Below are 17,500 nucleotides of genomic sequence, written 5' to 3'. Positions count from 1 at the left end.
GAAATGCATGTCAGCTCTCTGTAGCCTGTATCACAGATTACAGTACCTGGTTAAACAGAGTCTCATATATCTGCTTTAGAAACGGTGACTTCACTACAGACTTTCTGCAGTAGAGACAGATGAGTGACTACACATGAAGAGCATCCTGCAGCTCCATCCTCCCTCCCTCTCTTTCTCCCTCTCTCTCCCTCTCTTTCTCCCTCTCTCTCTCTCTCTCTCCCTCTCTCCCTCTCTTCCTCCCTCTCTCTCCCTCTCTCTCTGTCTCTCTCTCCCTCTGTCTCTGGTGAGTGGGTCAGCCTCTTCTCCAGGTCCTGTTGGCTGGTGTCCAGCTGCAGTGTGAGAGTACCTTCAGATGAACTTGGTTATCTCACCGTGCGGCCATGCGCGCGCCATCTAATTCCCTCCCCGCTCCGCGCGCCATCTAATTCCCTCCCCGCTCCGACCACATTAATCATTGTTGTGTGCAGACCCTATAAAACAGCAGCTATTTCAGTCCCCTCCCATTTCTTACCTAAACACTCTCTCTCTCCTTCCCTCACCTCTCACTCTTTCTCTCCTCCACCCCCCCCCATCTCCCTCTCTCTCTCCCTCCCTCCCTCTCCCTCTCTCTCTCTCTCTCTCTCTCTCTCTCTCCAGAAGTCTTCCTGAGCCACTGATGACCTATGGACTGTACAAAGACTTTATAAACCCTGCAAGTAAGTTTCCTCTGTCCTCCTAACACAACACAACTCCAGGTCGACCAGCTGTTCCCAGAACAGCCCCAGGGATGTATGAAGCTGTGTTCAGGTCTACCAACTGATCCCAGACCAGTCTCAGGGATGTATAGAGCTCCGCAGGGCTACAGGACAGCAGATAATGAGGATGATATCCACACCTCTATGGTATGGACTCCATTTTCCAGCAGCCCTGTAGTCAAAATGTTGGGGACATGTTTTCCAAGGAATTCACATCGGTGGTGAAACTGCGTCATCGGGCGCATGGCAGGCTAACAGAGAGCAGTGCTGGTTGGCAGAGAGTTGCTTTATGGGAAACAGATGCCACTGGACACCATGAGAAAGATACAACACCTGGTCTGCAGACAAGCCTGGTCTCTGTGGTAGTGTAACTTTGATATCGGCCATTCTATATGATCGTAAATAACCTCATAACATGGCTTATAATGCTAAATTCTGAACTTGTCCTTTAATGCCCCTGAGCCAGCGTCGATAGCCTGTTCTTACCAGAACATTCTACAAGATAGAATGTTCTAGTGTCTTACTGGTCCATCCTCTACTATTACATAGAATGTTCTAGTGTCTTACTGATCCATCCTCTACTAGAAGATAGAATGTTCTAGTGTCTTACTGATCCATCCTCTACTATTACATAGAATGTTCTAGTGTCTTACTGATCCATCCTCTACTAGAAGATAGAATGTTCTAGTGTCTTACTGATCCATCCTCTACTATTACATAGAATGTTCTAGTGTCTTACTGATCCATCCTCTACTATTACATAGAATGTTCTAGTGTCTTACTGATCCATCCTCTACTATTACATAGAATGTTCTAGTGTCTTACTGGTCCATCCTCTACTATTACATAGAATGTTCTAGTGTCTTACTGATCCATCCTCTACTATTACATAGAATGTTCTAGTGTCTCACTGATCCATCCTCTACTATTACATAGAATGTTCTAATGTCTTACTGGTCCATCCTCTACTATTACATAGAATGTTCTAGTGTCTTACTGATCCATCCTCTACTATTACATAGAATGTTCTAGAGCAGGGGTGTCAAACTAATTTTGGTTCAGGGGCCACATACAGCCCAATCTGATCTCAAGTGGGCCGGGCCAGTAAAATAATAGCAAAATAACCTAGAAATAACGTCCACTCCAAATCTTTACCTTTGTTTTTCAATATTTCAATATTATGCCTTAATTTATCATTTAGCCTACATATGTGCATTATAACTCACAGATCACAGTGGATCTACAAAGGCACAAAACATTTATTCACAGATAGGCCTATGGAACTGAAAAAATGGCATTTCACTTTGATTAAAACAACTTGTTTATTTTAATGTACAGTAGATACATTTTCACATCTGACCACCTGAACTGACTCACCACACTATGCACAAACTAAAGTGGGAGCTATGAAGAACGTTATCACACTGCCTTGTAAATGTATTAAATTTGTACATTTCAAAAACCCATAAAAGTGATAGCAGTGCATGAGCAATAGAGTTACACCAGACCAAACTATTTTGTGCTCAAGCTGCTGACTGATATTATACTGCACAATGTTCATGGTCTTTAAATATTACATTACCACAGTAAATGTTATTTTTCACAGAACTGTATTCTTCAGAGTGCTCTCATCAATTGCAACCGAAAATGCAACAAATGACTTGACTTTGTGATTCATTTGGCTGTCCAAGTCTGCCGAGAGATCTGAAATTCTATCTGCGACAGTGTTCCTCGTTAGGCTAATGTTGGCAAAGGCCTGTCGCTTTTCAGGGCACACGATTTCTGCAGCCTTCAGCATGTTTTCACGAACTCGCCCTCAGAAAATGGCTTGGATCCTAACATTAACTCGTTAGCAATAAGGTAGCTAGCTTTCACCGCTGCATCACTGACCTCTCGGCTACGGGTAAAAACAGACTGCTGTTTCTTCAGACCCACTAACAATTCATTTATCTTCTCTATTCTCAGTTGTCCTCGCAAATGGTTGTATTTTTCACCATGATGAGTCTCATAGTGGCGTCGAATATTATATTCCTTGAGCACTGAAACTTGCTGATTACACACCAAGCACACAGGTTTCCCTTTCACTTCTGTGAATAAATAAGAATCAGTCCATTTTTCTTGGAAAACTCTGCACTCTGTGTCAACTTTTCTCCATTTTGACAGACATTTTGGTAATGACGGTGCAACCGTGGGTAATTTTGACAACAAGAGCTTAATAACGATAAGGCAAGATTGCCAGATGATTCTGGGCGCGTTGCTGTCACGTGCTGTTTATTTCCGGATCTCTCGTTATGTCAGTGCGACCTCTGCTGGACAAATTTGGAATATCTGTTCCTTTTTTTAAAATTTTGGACGTCGTCTCGTGGGCCGGTTTGAACCATCTGGCGGGCCGGTTTTGGCCCGCGGGCCGTATGTTTGACACCCCTGTTCTAGAGTCTTACTGATCCATCCTCTACTATTACATAGAATGTTCTAATGTCTTACTGATCCATCCTCTACTAGAAGATAGAATGTTCTAGTCTTACTGATCCATCCTCTACTAGAAGATAGAATGTTCTAGTCTTCCTGATCCATCCTCTACTATTACATATAATGTTCTAGTGTCTTACTGATCCATCCTCTACTAGAAGATAGAATGTTCTAGTGTCTCACTGATCCATCCTCTACTAGAAGATAGAATGTTCTAGTGTCTCACTGATCCATCCTCTACTAGAAGATAGAATGTTCTAGTGTCTTACTGATCCATCCTCTACTATTAGATAGAATGTTCTAGTGTCTTACTGATCCATCCTCTACTATTAGATAGAATGTTCTAGTCTTACTGATCCATCCTCTACTATTACATAGAATGTTCTAGTGTCTCACTGATCCATCATCTACTAGAAGATAGAATGTTCTAGTGTCTTACTGGTCCATCCTCTACTATTACATAGAATGTTCTAGAGTCTTACTGATCCATCCTCTACTATTACATAGAATGTTCTAGAGTCTTACTGATCCATCCTCTACTAGAAGATAGAATGTTCTAGTCTTACTGATCCATCCTCTACTAGAAGATAGAATGTTCTAGTCTTCCTGATCCATCCTCTACTAGAAGATAGAATGTTCTAGTGTATTACTGATCCATCCTCTACTAGAAGATAGAATGTTCTAGTCTTACTGATCCATCCTCTACTAGAAGATAGAATGTTCTAGTCTTCCTGATCCATCCTCTACTAGAAGATAGAATGTTCTAGTGTCTCACTGATCCATCATCTACTAGAAGATAGAATGTTCTAGTGTCTTACTGATCCATCCTCTACTAGAAGATAGAATGTTCTAGTGTCTTACTGATCCATCCTCTACTATTAGATAGAATGTTCTAGTCTCACTGATCCATCCTCTACTAGAAGATAGAATGTTCTAGTGTCTTACTGATCCATCCTCTACTATTACATAGAATGTTCTAGTGTCTTACTGGTCCATCCTCTACTATTACATAGAATGTTCTAGTGTCTTACTGGTCCATCCTCTACTATTACATAGAATGTTCTAGTGTCTTACTGGTCCATCCTCTACTATTACATAGAATGTTCTAGTGTCTTACTGGTCCATCCTCTACTATTACATAGAATGTTCTAGTGTCTTACTGGTCTCACATAGCCAGTCCTATCTCCACACCTGGTTTACGCTGTGCCAGCGCCGGAGACAGGTCTGGCTGGACATATTACCATTCTGCAATAGGGGGGAAAAAAACACAGTATTTCTTTAAACCAATCACAGTCGTCTTGGGCGGAGTCAGCCCCGGACGCAGTGACGGTGCTCTTGTAAAATAGTCTGGATCGAATCTGATTGGTGCCGAGAGAATCTCTTGGTCGAATCAAATTAATTTGCGTCGCCACTGATTGGGCAGTCTGAGTCAGACTAGAGTCTTACTGGTCCATCCTCTATTAGAAGATAGAATGTTCTAGTGTCTTACTGATCCATCCTCTACTAGAAGATAGAATGTTCTAGTGTCTTACTGGTCCATCCTCTACTAGAAGATAGAATGTTCTAGTCTTCCTGATCCATCCTCTACTAGAAGATAGAATGTTCTAGTGTATTACTGATCCATCCTCTACTAGAAGATAGAATGTTCTAGTGTCTTACTGGTCCATCCTCTACTAGAAGATAGAATGTTCTAGTGTCTTCCTGATCCATCCTCTACTAGAAGATAGAATGTTCTAGTGTCTTACTGGTCCATCCTCTACTAGAAGATAGAATGTTCTAGTGTCTTACTGGTCCATCCTCTACTAGAAGATAGAATGTTCTAGTGTCTTACTGATCCATCCTCTACTAGAAGATAGAATGTTCTAGTGTCTTCCTGATCCATCCTCTACTAGAAGATAGAATGTTCTAGTGTCTTACTGATCCATCCTCTACTAGAAGATAGAATGTTCTAGTGTCTTCCTGATCCATCCTCTACTAGAAGATAGAATGTTCTAGTGTCTTACTGGTCCATCCTCTACTAGAAGATAGAATGTTCTAGTCTTCCTGATCCATCCTCTACTAGAAGATAGAATGTTCTAGTGTCTCACTGATCCATCCTCTACTAGAAGATAGAATGTTCTAGTGTCTTACTGGTCCATCCTCTACTAGAAGATAGAATGTTCTAGTCTTCCTGATCCATCCTCTACTAGAAGATAGAATGTTCTAGTGTCTCACTGGTCCATCCTCTACTATTACATAGAATGTTCTAGTGTCTTACTGGTCCATCCTCTACTATTACATAGAATGTTCTAGTGTCTTACTGGTCCATCCTCTACTATTACATAGAATGTTCTAGTGTCTTACTGATCCATCCTCTACTATTACATAGAATGTTCTAGTGTCTTACTGGTCTCACATAGCCAGTCCTATCTCCACACCTGGTTTACGCTGTGCCAGCGCCGGAGACAGGTCTGGCTGGAGATATTACCATTCTGCAATAGGGGGGAAAAAAACACAGTATTTCTTTAAACCAATCACAGTCGTCTTGGGCGGAGTCAGCCCCGGACGCAGTGACGGTGCTCTTGTAAAATAGTCTGGATCGAATCTGATTGGTGCCGAGAGAATCTCTTGGTCGAATCAAATTAATTTGCGTCGCCACTGATTGGGCAGTCTGAGTCAGACTAGAGTCTTACTGGTCCATCCTCTATTAGAAGATAGAATGTTCTAGTGTCTTACTGATCCATCCTCTACTAGAAGATAGAATGTTCTAGTGTCTTACTGATCCATCCTCTACTAGAAGATAGAATGTTCTAGTGTCTTACTGGTCCATCCTCTACTAGAAGATAGAATGTTCTAGTGTCTTACTGATCCATCCTCTACTAGAAGATAGAATGTTCTAGTCTTACTGATCCATCCTCTACTAGAAGATAGAATGTTCTAGTGTCTCACTGATCCATCCTCTACTATTAGATAGAATGTTCTAGTGTCTCACTGATCCATCATCTACTAGAAGATAGAATGTTCTAGTGTCTTACTGGTCCATCCTCTACTAGAAGATAGAATGTTCTAGTGTCTTACTGATCCATCCTCTACTAGAAGATAGAATGTTCTAGTCTTACTGATCCATCCTCTACTAGAAGATAGAATGTTCTAGTGTCTCACTGATCCATCCTCTACTATTAGATAGAATGTTCTAGTGTCTCACTGATCCATCCTCTACTAGAAGATAGAATGTTCTAGTGTATTACTGATCCATCCTCTACTAGAAGATAGAATGTTCTAGTGTCTTACTGGTCCATCCTCTACTAGAAGATAGAATGTTCTAGTCTTCCTGATCCATCCTCTACTAGAAGATAGAATGTTCTAGTGTCTCACTGATCCATCCTCTACTAGAAGATAGAATGTTCTAGTGTATTACTGATCCATCCTCTACTAGAAGATAGAATGTTCTAGTGTCTTACTGATCCATCCTCTACTAGAAGATAGAATGTTCTAGTGTCTCACTGATCCATCCTCTACTAGAAGATAGAATGTTCTAGTCTTCCTGATCCATCCTCTACTAGAAGATAGAATGTTCTAGTCTTACTGATCCATCCTCTACTAGAAGATAGAATGTTCTAGAGTCTTACTGATCCATCCTCTACTAGAAGATAGAATGTTCTAGTGTCTCACTGATCCATCCTCTACTAGAAGATAGAATGTTCTAGTGTCTTACTGGTCCATCCTCTACTAGAAGATAGAATGTTCTAGTGTATTACTGGTCCATCCTCTACTAGAAGATAGAATGTTCTAGTGTATTACTGATCCATCCTCTATTAGAAGATAGAATGTTCTAGTGTCTTACTGATCCATCCTCTACTAGAAGATAGAATGTTCTTGTGTCTTACTGATCCATCCTCTACTAGAAGATAGAATGTTCTAGTCTCACTGATCCATCCTCTACTAGAAGATAGAATGTTCTAGTGTCTCACTGATCCATCCTCTATTAGAAGATAGAATGTTCTAGTGTCTTACTGGTCCATCCTCTACTAGAAGATAGAATGTTCTAGTCTTACTGATCCATCCTCTACTAGAAGATAGAATGTTCTAGTCTTACTGATCCATCCTCTACTAGAAGATAGAATGTTCTAGTCTTACTGATCCATCCTCTACTAGAAGATAGAATGTTCTAGTGTCTCACTGATCCATCCTCTACTAGAAGATAGAATGTTCTAGTGTCTTACTGGTCCATCCTCTACTAGAAGATAGAATGTTCTAGTCTTACTGATCCATCCTCTACTAGAAGATAGAATGTTCTAGTCTTACTGATCCATCCTCTACTAGAAGATAGAATGTTCTAGAGTCTCACTGATCCATCCTCTACTAGAAGATAGAATGTTCTAGTCTTACTGATCCATCCTCTATTAGAAGATAGAATGTTCTAGTGTCTCACTGATCCATCCTCTACTAGAAGATAGAATGTTCTAGTGTCTCACTGATCCATCCTCTACTAGAAGATAGAATGTTCTAGTGTCTCACTGATCCATCCTCTACTAGAAGATAGAATGTTCTAGTGTCTTACTGATCCATCCTCTATTAGAAGATAGAATGTTCTAGTGTCTCACTGATCCATCCTCTACTAGAAGATAGAATGTTCTAGTGTCTTACTGATCCATCCTCTACTATTACATAGAATGTTCTAGTGTCTTACTGGTCCATCCTCTACTATTACATAGAATGTTCTAGTGTCTTACTGGTCCATCCTCTACTATTACATAGAATGTTCTAGTGTCTTACTGGTCCATCCTCTACTATTACATAGAATGTTCTAGTGTCTTACTGGTCCATCCTCTACTATTACATAGAATGTTCTAGTGTCTTACTGATCCATCCTCTACTATTACATAGAATGTTCTAGTGTCTTACTGGTCTCACATAGCCAGTCCTATCTCCACACTTGGTTTACGCTGTGCCAGCGCCGGAGACAGGTCTGGCTGGAGATATTACCATTCTGCAATAGGGGGGAAAAAAACACAGTATTTCTTTAAACCAATCACAGTCGTCTTGGGCGGAGTCAGCCCCGGACGCAGTGACGGTGCTCTTGTAAAATAGTCTGGATCGAATCTGATTGGTGCCGAGAGAATCTCTTGGTCGAATCAAATTAATTTGCGTCGCCACTGATTGGGCAGTCTGAGTCAGACTAGAGTCTTACTGGTCCATCCTCTATTAGAAGATAGAATGTTCTAGTGTCTTACTGATCCATCCTCTACTAGAAGATAGAATGTTCTAGTGTCTTACTGGTCCATCCTCTACTAGAAGATAGAATGTTCTAGTCTTCCTGATCCATCCTCTACTAGAAGATAGAATGTTCTAGTGTATTACTGATCCATCCTCTACTAGAAGATAGAATGTTCTAGTGTCTTACTGGTCCATCCTCTACTAGAAGATAGAATGTTCTAGTGTCTTCCTGATCCATCCTCTACTAGAAGATAGAATGTTCTAGTGTCTTACTGATCCATCCTCTACTAGAAGATAGAATGTTCTAGTGTCTTCCTGATCCATCCTCTACTAGAAGATAGAATGTTCTAGTGTCTCACTGATCCATCCTCTACTAGAAGATAGAATGTTCTAGTGTCTTACTGGTCCATCCTCTACTAGAAGATAGAATGTTCTAGTCTTCCTGATCCATCCTCTACTAGAAGATAGAATGTTCTAGTGTCTCACTGGTCCATCCTCTACTATTACATAGAATGTTCTAGTGTCTTACTGGTCCATCCTCTACTATTACATAGAATGTTCTAGTGTCTTACTGGTCCATCCTCTACTATTACATAGAATGTTCTAGTGTCTTACTGATCCATCCTCTACTATTACATAGAATGTTCTAGTGTCTTACTGGTCTCACATAGCCAGTCCTATCTCCACACCTGGTTTACGCTGTGCCAGCGCCGGAGACAGGTCTGGCTGGACATATTACCATTCTGCAATAGGGGGGAAAAAAACACAGTATTTCTTTAAACCAATCACAGTCGTCTTGGGCGGAGTCAGCCCCGGACGCAGTGACGGTGCTCTTGTAAAATAGTCTGGATCGAATCTGATTGGTGCCGAGAGAATCTCTTGGTCGAATCAAATTAATTTGCGTCGCCACTGATTGGGCAGTCTGAGTCAGACTAGAGTCTTACTGGTCCATCCTCTATTAGAAGATAGAATGTTCTAGTGTCTTACTGATCCATCCTCTACTAGAAGATAGAATGTTCTAGTGTCTTACTGGTCCATCCTCTACTAGAAGATAGAATGTTCTAGTCTTCCTGATCCATCCTCTACTAGAAGATAGAATGTTCTAGTGTATTACTGATCCATCCTCTACTAGAAGATAGAATGTTCTAGTGTCTTACTGGTCCATCCTCTACTAGAAGATAGAATGTTCTAGTCTTCCTGATCCATCCTCTACTAGAAGATAGAATGTTCTAGTGTCTCACTGATCCATCCTCTACTAGAAGATAGAATGTTCTAGTGTCTTACTGATCCATCCTCTACTAGAAGATAGAATGTTCTAGTGTCTCACTGATCCATCCTCTACTAGAAGATAGAATGTTCTAGTGTCTTACTGGTCCATCCTCTACTAGAAGATAGAATGTTCTAGTGTATTACTGATCCATCCTCTACTAGAAGATAGAATGTTCTAGTGTCTTCCTGATCCATCCTCTACTAGAAGATAGAATGTTCTAGTGTCTTACTGATCCATCCTCTACTAGAAGATAGAATGTTCTAGTGTCTTCCTGATCCATCCTCTACTAGAAGATAGAATGTTCTAGTGTCTTACTGGTCCATCCTCTACTAGAAGATAGAATGTTCTAGTCTTCCTGATCCATCCTCTACTAGAAGATAGAATGTTCTAGTCTTCCTGATCCATCCTCTACTAGAAGATAGAATGTTCTAGTCTCACTGATCCATCCTCTACTAGAAGATAGAATGTTCTAGTGTCTCACTGATCCATCCTCTACTAGAAGATAGAATGTTCTAGTGTCTTACTGGTCCCTCCTCTACTAGAAGATAGAATGTTCTAGTGTCTTACTGATCCATCCTCTACTAGAAGATAGAATGTTCTAGTCTTACTGATCCATCCTCTACTAGAAGATAGAATGTTCTAGTGTCTTACTGATCCATCCTCTACTAGAAGATAGAATGTTCTAGTGTCTTACTGGTCCATCCTCTACTAGAAGATAGAATGTTCTAGTCTTCCTGATCCATCCTCTACTAGAAGATAGAATGTTCTAGTGTATTACTGATCCATCCTCTACTAGAAGATAGAATGTTCTAGTGTCTTACTGGTCCATCCTCTACTAGAAGATAGAATGTTCTAGTCTTCCTGATCCATCCTCTACTAGAAGATAGAATGTTCTAGTGTCTCACTGATCCATCCTCTACTAGAAGATAGAATGTTCTAGTGTCTTACTGATCCATCCTCTACTAGAAGATAGAATGTTCTAGTGTCTTCCTGATCCATCCTCTACTAGAAGATAGAATGTTCTAGTGTCTTACTGGTCCATCCTCTACTAGAAGATAGAATGTTCTAGTGTCTTACTGATCCATCCTCTACTATTACATAGAATGTTCTAGAGTCTTACTGATCCATCATCTACTATTACATAGAATGTTCTAATGTCTTACTGATCCATCCTCTACTAGAAGATAGAATGTTCTAGTCTTCCTGATCCATCCTCTACTATTACATAGAATGTTCTAGAGTCTTACTGATCCATCCTCTACTATTAGATAGAATGTTCTAGTGTCTTACTGATCCATCCTCTACTAGAAGATAGAATGTTCTAGTGTCTTAGTGATCCATCCTCTACTAGAAGATAGAATGTTCTAGTGTCTCACTGATCCATCCTCTACTAGAAGATAGAATGTTCTAGTGTCTTACTGGTCCATCCTCTACTAGAAGATAGAATGTTCTAGTCTTCCTGATCCATCCTCTACTAGAAGATAGAATGTTCTAGTGTCTCACTGATCCATCCTCTACTAGAAGATAGAATGTTCTAGTGTATTACTGATCCATCCTCTACTAGAAGATAGAATGTTCTAGTGTCTTACTGATCCATCCTCTACTAGAAGATAGAATGTTCTAGTGTCTCACTGATCCATCCTCTACTAGAAGATAGAATGTTCTAGTCTTCCTGATCCATCCTCTACTAGAAGATAGAATGTTCTAGTCTTACTGATCCATCCTCTTCTAGAAGATAGAATGTTCTAGAGTCTTACTGATCCATCCTCTACTAGAAGATAGAATGTTCTAGTGTCTCACTGATCCATCCTCTACTAGAAGATAGAATGTTCTAGTGTCTTACTGGTCCATCCTCTACTAGAAGATAGAATGTTCTAGTGTATTACTGGTCCATCCTCTACTAGAAGATAGAATGTTCTAGTGTATTACTGATCCATCCTCTATTAGAAGATAGAATGTTCTTGTGTCTTACTGATCCATCCTCTACTAGAAGATAGAATGTTCTAGTCTCACTGATCCATCCTCTACTAGAAGATAGAATGTTCTAGTGTCTCACTGATCCATCCTCTACTAGAAGATAGAATGTTCTAGTGTCTCACTGATCCATCCTCTACTAGAAGATAGAATGTTCTAGTGTCTTACTGGTCCATCCTCTACTAGAAGATAGAATGTTCTAGTCTTACTGATCCATCCTCTACTAGAAGATAGAATGTTCTAGTCTTACTGATCCATCCTCTACTAGAAGATAGAATGTTCTAGTCTTACTGATCCATCCTCTACTAGAAGATAGAATGTTCTAGTCTCACTGATCCATCCTCTACTAGAAGATAGAATGTTCTAGTGTCTCACTGATCCATCCTCTACTAGAAGATAGAATGTTCTAGTGTCTCACTGATCCATCCTCTACTAGAAGATAGAATGTTCTAGTGTCTCACTGATCCATCCTCTACTAGAAGATAGAATGTTCTAGTGTCTTACTGGTCCATCCTCTACTATTACATAGAATGTTCTAGTGTCTTACTGGTCCATCCTCTACTAGAAGATAGAATGTTCTAGTGTCTTACTGGTCCATCCTCTACTAGAAGATAGAATGTTCTAGTGTCTTACTGGTCCATCCTCTACTAGAAGATAGAATGTTCTAGTCTTACTGATCCATCCTCTACTAGAAGATAGAATGTTCTAGTCTTACTGATCCATCCTCTACTAGAAGATAGAATGTTCTAGAGTCTCACTGATCCATCCTCTACTAGAAGATAGAATGTTCTAGTCTTACTGATCCATCCTCTATTAGAAGATAGAATGTTCTAGTGTCTCACTGATCCATCCTCTACTAGAAGATAGAATGTTCTAGTGTCTCACTGATCCATCCTCTACTAGAAGATAGAATGTTCTAGTGTCTCACTGATCCATCCTCTACTAGAAGATAGAATGTTCTAGTGTCTTACTCCTCTATTAGAAGATAGAATGTTCTAGTGTCTCACTGATCCATCCTCTACTAGAAGATAGAATGTTCTAGTGTCTTACTCCTCTATTAGAAGATAGAATGTTCTAGTGTCTCACTGATCCATCCTCTACTAGAAGATAGAATGTTCTAGTGTTTTACTGATCCATCCTCTACTAGAAGATTGAATGTTCTAGTGTCTCACTGATCCATCCTCTACTAGAAGATAGAATGTTCTAGTGTCTCACTGATCCATCCTCTACTAGAAGATAGAATGTTCTAGTCTTACTGGTCCATCCTCTACTAGAAGATAGAATGTTCTAGTGTCTTACTCCTCTACTAGAAGATAGAATGTTCTAGTCTTACTGATCCATCCTCTACTAGAAGATTGAATGTTCTAGTCTCACTGATCCATCCTCTACTAGAAGATACTGTAGAATGTTCTAGTGTCTTACTCCTCTATTAGAAGATAGAATGTTCTAGTGTCTTACTCCTCTATTAGAAGATAGAATGTTCTAGTGTATTACTCCTCTATTAGAAGATAGAATGTTCTAGTGTCTTGCTTGTTGGTGCGGGGGGTTGTGTGGTGGCCCGTGTGCATGTGTGTGAGCAGCTGCTTGTGTGAGAGACAGGTTGAGGGAGAGTTGAAGGACAGTTGAGAGAGAGTGTGTGTAGTATTAACCACTGTACATCAGCCTCTTCCCTAGGGATGCACCATATTATCGGACAGATAATTAGACATTTATATGACTATATATTTACTAGCCTATATATTTTATCGTCTATATGAAATTTTAGCAGATCGAGGAAATAATATGAAACCAGTAAAAAAGCCAATCCAAGGCATTCTTCTATAGATTAATAACCTTCTATAGATATAATAACCGGCTAGTTCATGAAAGAACAATTAAAAGCAACTGACATGTTTGGGCGTCTCATGGCCTTCATCAGGGTATGACCAAGAAACAGTTCACAGTCCACATGTAGATAACACCGCACATGTAGCTGACATCATCCCACATATAGCTAGCTAACACACCATCTCACATAACACATCATCCCACATGTAGCTAACACATCATCCCACATGTAGCTAACACATCATCTCACATGTAGCTAACACATCATCTCACATGTAGCTAACACACCATCTCACATGTAGCTAACACATCATCCCACATGTAGCTAACACACCATCTGACATGTAGCTAACACATCCTCCCACATGTAGCTAACACACCATCTCACATAACACATCATCCCACATGTAGCTAACACATCATCCCACATGTAGCTAACACATCATCTCACATGTAGCTAACACATCATCCCACATGTAGCTAACACATCATCTCACATGTAGCTAACACACCATCTCACATGTAGCTAACACACCATCTCACATGTAGCTAACACACCATCTCACATGTAGCTAACACACCATCTCACATGTAGCTAACACATCATCCCACATGTAGCTAACACATCACCCCACATGTAGCTAACACATCATCCCACATGTAGCTAACACATCATCTGACATGTAGCTAACACATCATCTGACATGTAGCTAACACATCATCTCACATGTAGCTAACACACCATCTCACATGTAGCTAACACACCATCTCACATGTAGCTAACACATCATCCCACATGTAGCTAACACATCACCCCACATGTAGCTAACACATCATCCCACATGTAGCTAACACATCATCTGACATGTAGCTAACACATCATCTGACATGTAGCTAACACATCCTCCCACATGTAGCTAACACATCATCCCACATGTAGCTAACACACCATCTCACATGTAGCTAACACACCATCTCACATGTAGCTAACACATCATCCCACATGTAGCTAACACACCATCTCACATGTAGCTAACACACCATCTCACATGTAGCTAACACACCATCTCACATGTAGCTAACACATCATGTAATTAGACAGATGATAATCAGCTGGGGAGGCTCAGACAGTTAACTAGTGGCCAGCATCATACATGGTCTTTCTCCACCAGAGGTCAGTGCCTGACCTGTAAACAATGGTATTCCAATACAACAATGAAAAATCACAATCAGAGTAAACAATTCAAACAATAACAACACACTACCATGCATATGTCCAAAATATGTCAACATATATCACACTAAGTACAAAACAGTAGATATATATAGAAAGGAGATCATATCAATCATGTCATTAAGACCAGAACATGACCTGGGGCTTATGGATCCAACGGCTCTCTTTCTGGTTGAGTGTTCTCTCCATCTTCTCTTCTAGCAGAGAGAGCTGGGAGAAAGTAGCATTGCAGCCTAAAAGTCAGGTAAAAAAAGATGGCTGACCGGCTTTTAGCCAGAATTCACAAAAAAAATGACCAAACTACCTTTTCCTGGTGGGATTTCGAAGTTTACAAAAACACTGACACGTAAAACGCACATATCTAGGAAAAGTCATGAAAGCAGGGCGCTGTAACTTGAACGGTTGCAGAGAATAATTTTTTAATGTAGTTGCATGGGTCACCTTGACCCACCCTCAGCTATTCTAGTGTTAAGGGGACATGATCTATACCTATAGCTGTAAAAGAGACAGCATTGCAGCTATGAGTGTCCTGTGTTTCCCAATGGCATAGTCACAGCTCCCAGTTTTGACAGCATACTTATTGCTCTGCCAAAAGGTCCTGGAGACGGTACGTCCTATATAAAAACAACGTTTATAGATAACATGTGTAGTCGTACAGGTAATAAAAAGCCTCTGCCTTTTCTTCTTGTCATACCCATTTTTGGAATCAAGTCCAAAAAAGAATGGAGGTGAATGGTCAGCCGTGTGTGGGCAGCTCAGGGACTCGCCCCGTGATTCGGATCCGTTCCAGAATTGAATGGGTTCTAAGTTGGCCCATGCTCCATCCTTCCACCGAGTTTCATGAAAACACACACACACACACACACACACACACCTTTCATCCATCTACAGTCATCGGCCAGGGAAGTAGCCCCTAATGCAGGGGTGGTCGCATGCGTCTCTTTGCCCGTCATTGTGCGGCTCCTCCATCCATTTATAAAAAAAAAGTTGGCTTGCGACTCTTCCATCCTTTCATTAAAAAAATGTATTAATTCATTCCATAAGAACGTTTCTCTCTCTCTCTCTCTAGTTTCGCTGTGCATTTCTTCCAGCCCATTTTAGTTTATTGCAGATTTGTCATAAAATCATATGATTCGTTTCGCTAGGTCGCGAGGAAGTCGCGTGAGAACCACTTCAAACCAATCATATAGGTAGCAAATCACCTTGGTAACAAAATAATTGTAAACAAAATAATTTGCTTTGCGTGGGTCATTCTCTTTTACGACAAAAGCTAACGTAGCCTAGGCTACTGTACACAACCAAAGAATGGCTGGAAAGAAATGCGCAGCGAAAAGAAAATATGAAGACGAACACAGGACATGTTTTACCCGAGTGGGAGAGTCATTTTTTCTTCATAGAACGTAATGGTAAGCCCTTCTGTCTGATATGCCAGACATCATTGGGACATTTCAAAAAGCCTCAAATCTCCAGCCCAGTCCAGTCCAGCCTAACCCAGTCCAGTCCAGCCTAACCCAGCCCAGCCCAGTCCAGTCCAGTCCAGTCCAGCCTAACCCAGCCCAGCCCAGCCCAGTCCAGTCCAGTCCAGTCCAGTCCAGTCCAGTCCAGTCCAGTCCAGTCCAGTCCAGCCCAGCCTAACCCAGCCCAGCCCAGCCCAGTCCAGCCTAACCCAGTCCAGCCTAACCCAGCCCAGTCCAGTCCAGTCCAGCCTAACCCAGCCCAGCCCAGTCCAGCCCAGCCTAACCCAGCCCAGCCCAGTCCAGCCTAACCCAGCCCAGCCTAACCCAGCCCAGTCCAGCCTAACCCAGTCCAGCCTAACCCAGCCCAGCCTAACCCAGTCCAGCCCAGCCCAGCCTAACCCAACCCAGCCCAGTCCAGCCTAACCCAGCCCAGCCTAACCCAGCCCAGTCCAGCCTTACCCAGCCCATCCCAGTCCAGTTAAGCCTAACACAGCCCAGCCCAGCCCAGACTAACCCAGTCCAGCCTAACCTAGCCCAGCACAGCACAGTCCAGTCCAGTCCAGTCCAGTCCAGCCTAACCCATCTCAGTCCAGCCCAGCCCAGCCCAGCCCAGCCTAACCCAATCCAGTCCAAAATATATTATATCAGAAAATATCTTGTTGTATGTATTAATTTTAAATAAATTAACTTTAAATGTATATTTAATGAACAATAACGTTTTTCTTCTTATTTTAGACTGGGGTACCTTGGGATTTTAAGTACGTATGAAGGGTGCGGTGACTGAAAGAAAGGTTGAGAAACGCTGGTATATATGGTGTGGCTCTGGGTGGTACCACAGTCATTGTTGTGTCTCTTAGTCTCTGACTGGTTGGCCACCCCTGCCCTAATGGGACCGGCCGTCAGGGTCAGCGGCTAGATGAGACTGTTCTGTAGAGGCAGTGTGAATTAAACACGCCTGTCCTCATGTGACCCGCTGACACTAAACACTACTGAACACAGCGCAGCTCAGAACGCTCTCATATGAACCCTCATGAACAGAGAGACCTACTGAACACAGCGCAGCTCAGAACGCTCTCATGTGACCCTCATGAACAGAGAGACCTACTGAACACAGCGCAGCTCAGAACCCTCTCTCTAAAGCATGCTGGGTCTCCCAGTCTCTAAAGCATGCTGGGTCTCCCAGTCTCTAAAGCATGCTGGGTCTCCCAGTCTCTAAAGCATGCTGGGTGTCCCAGTCTCTAAAGCATGCTGGGTGTCTCAGTCTCTAAAGCATGCTGGGTCTCCCAGTCTCTAAAGCATGCTGGGTCTCCCAGTCTCTAAAGCATGCTGGGTGTCCCAG

At 41.5% G+C, this 17,500-nt stretch overlaps 1 protein-coding gene across 1 annotated transcript in view; it reads left to right on the top strand.

Annotated features, from left to right (window-relative positions):
* The window catches only part of arhgap10 (Rho GTPase activating protein 10), a gene marked incomplete at both ends in the record, with an annotated part of 196,527 nt that overhangs the window by 129,861 nt on the left and 49,166 nt on the right, over nucleotides 1-17,500 (top strand). Inside the window, one exon of the mRNA XM_084462248.1 lies at nucleotides 637-695. Coding sequence (XP_084318374.1) covers nucleotides 637-695 — 59 coding nt within the window. The remainder of the gene's footprint in view (nucleotides 1-636; nucleotides 696-17,500) is intronic.

This window comes from Borostomias antarcticus, assembly GCF_949987555.1.
Source record: "Borostomias antarcticus genome assembly, contig: scaffold_102, whole genome shotgun sequence".
NCBI lineage: Eukaryota > Metazoa > Chordata > Actinopteri > Stomiiformes > Stomiidae > Borostomias > Borostomias antarcticus.
The sequence above is the reverse complement of the archived record's forward strand: the minus strand, read 5'-3'. Positions and strand labels throughout refer to the sequence as shown.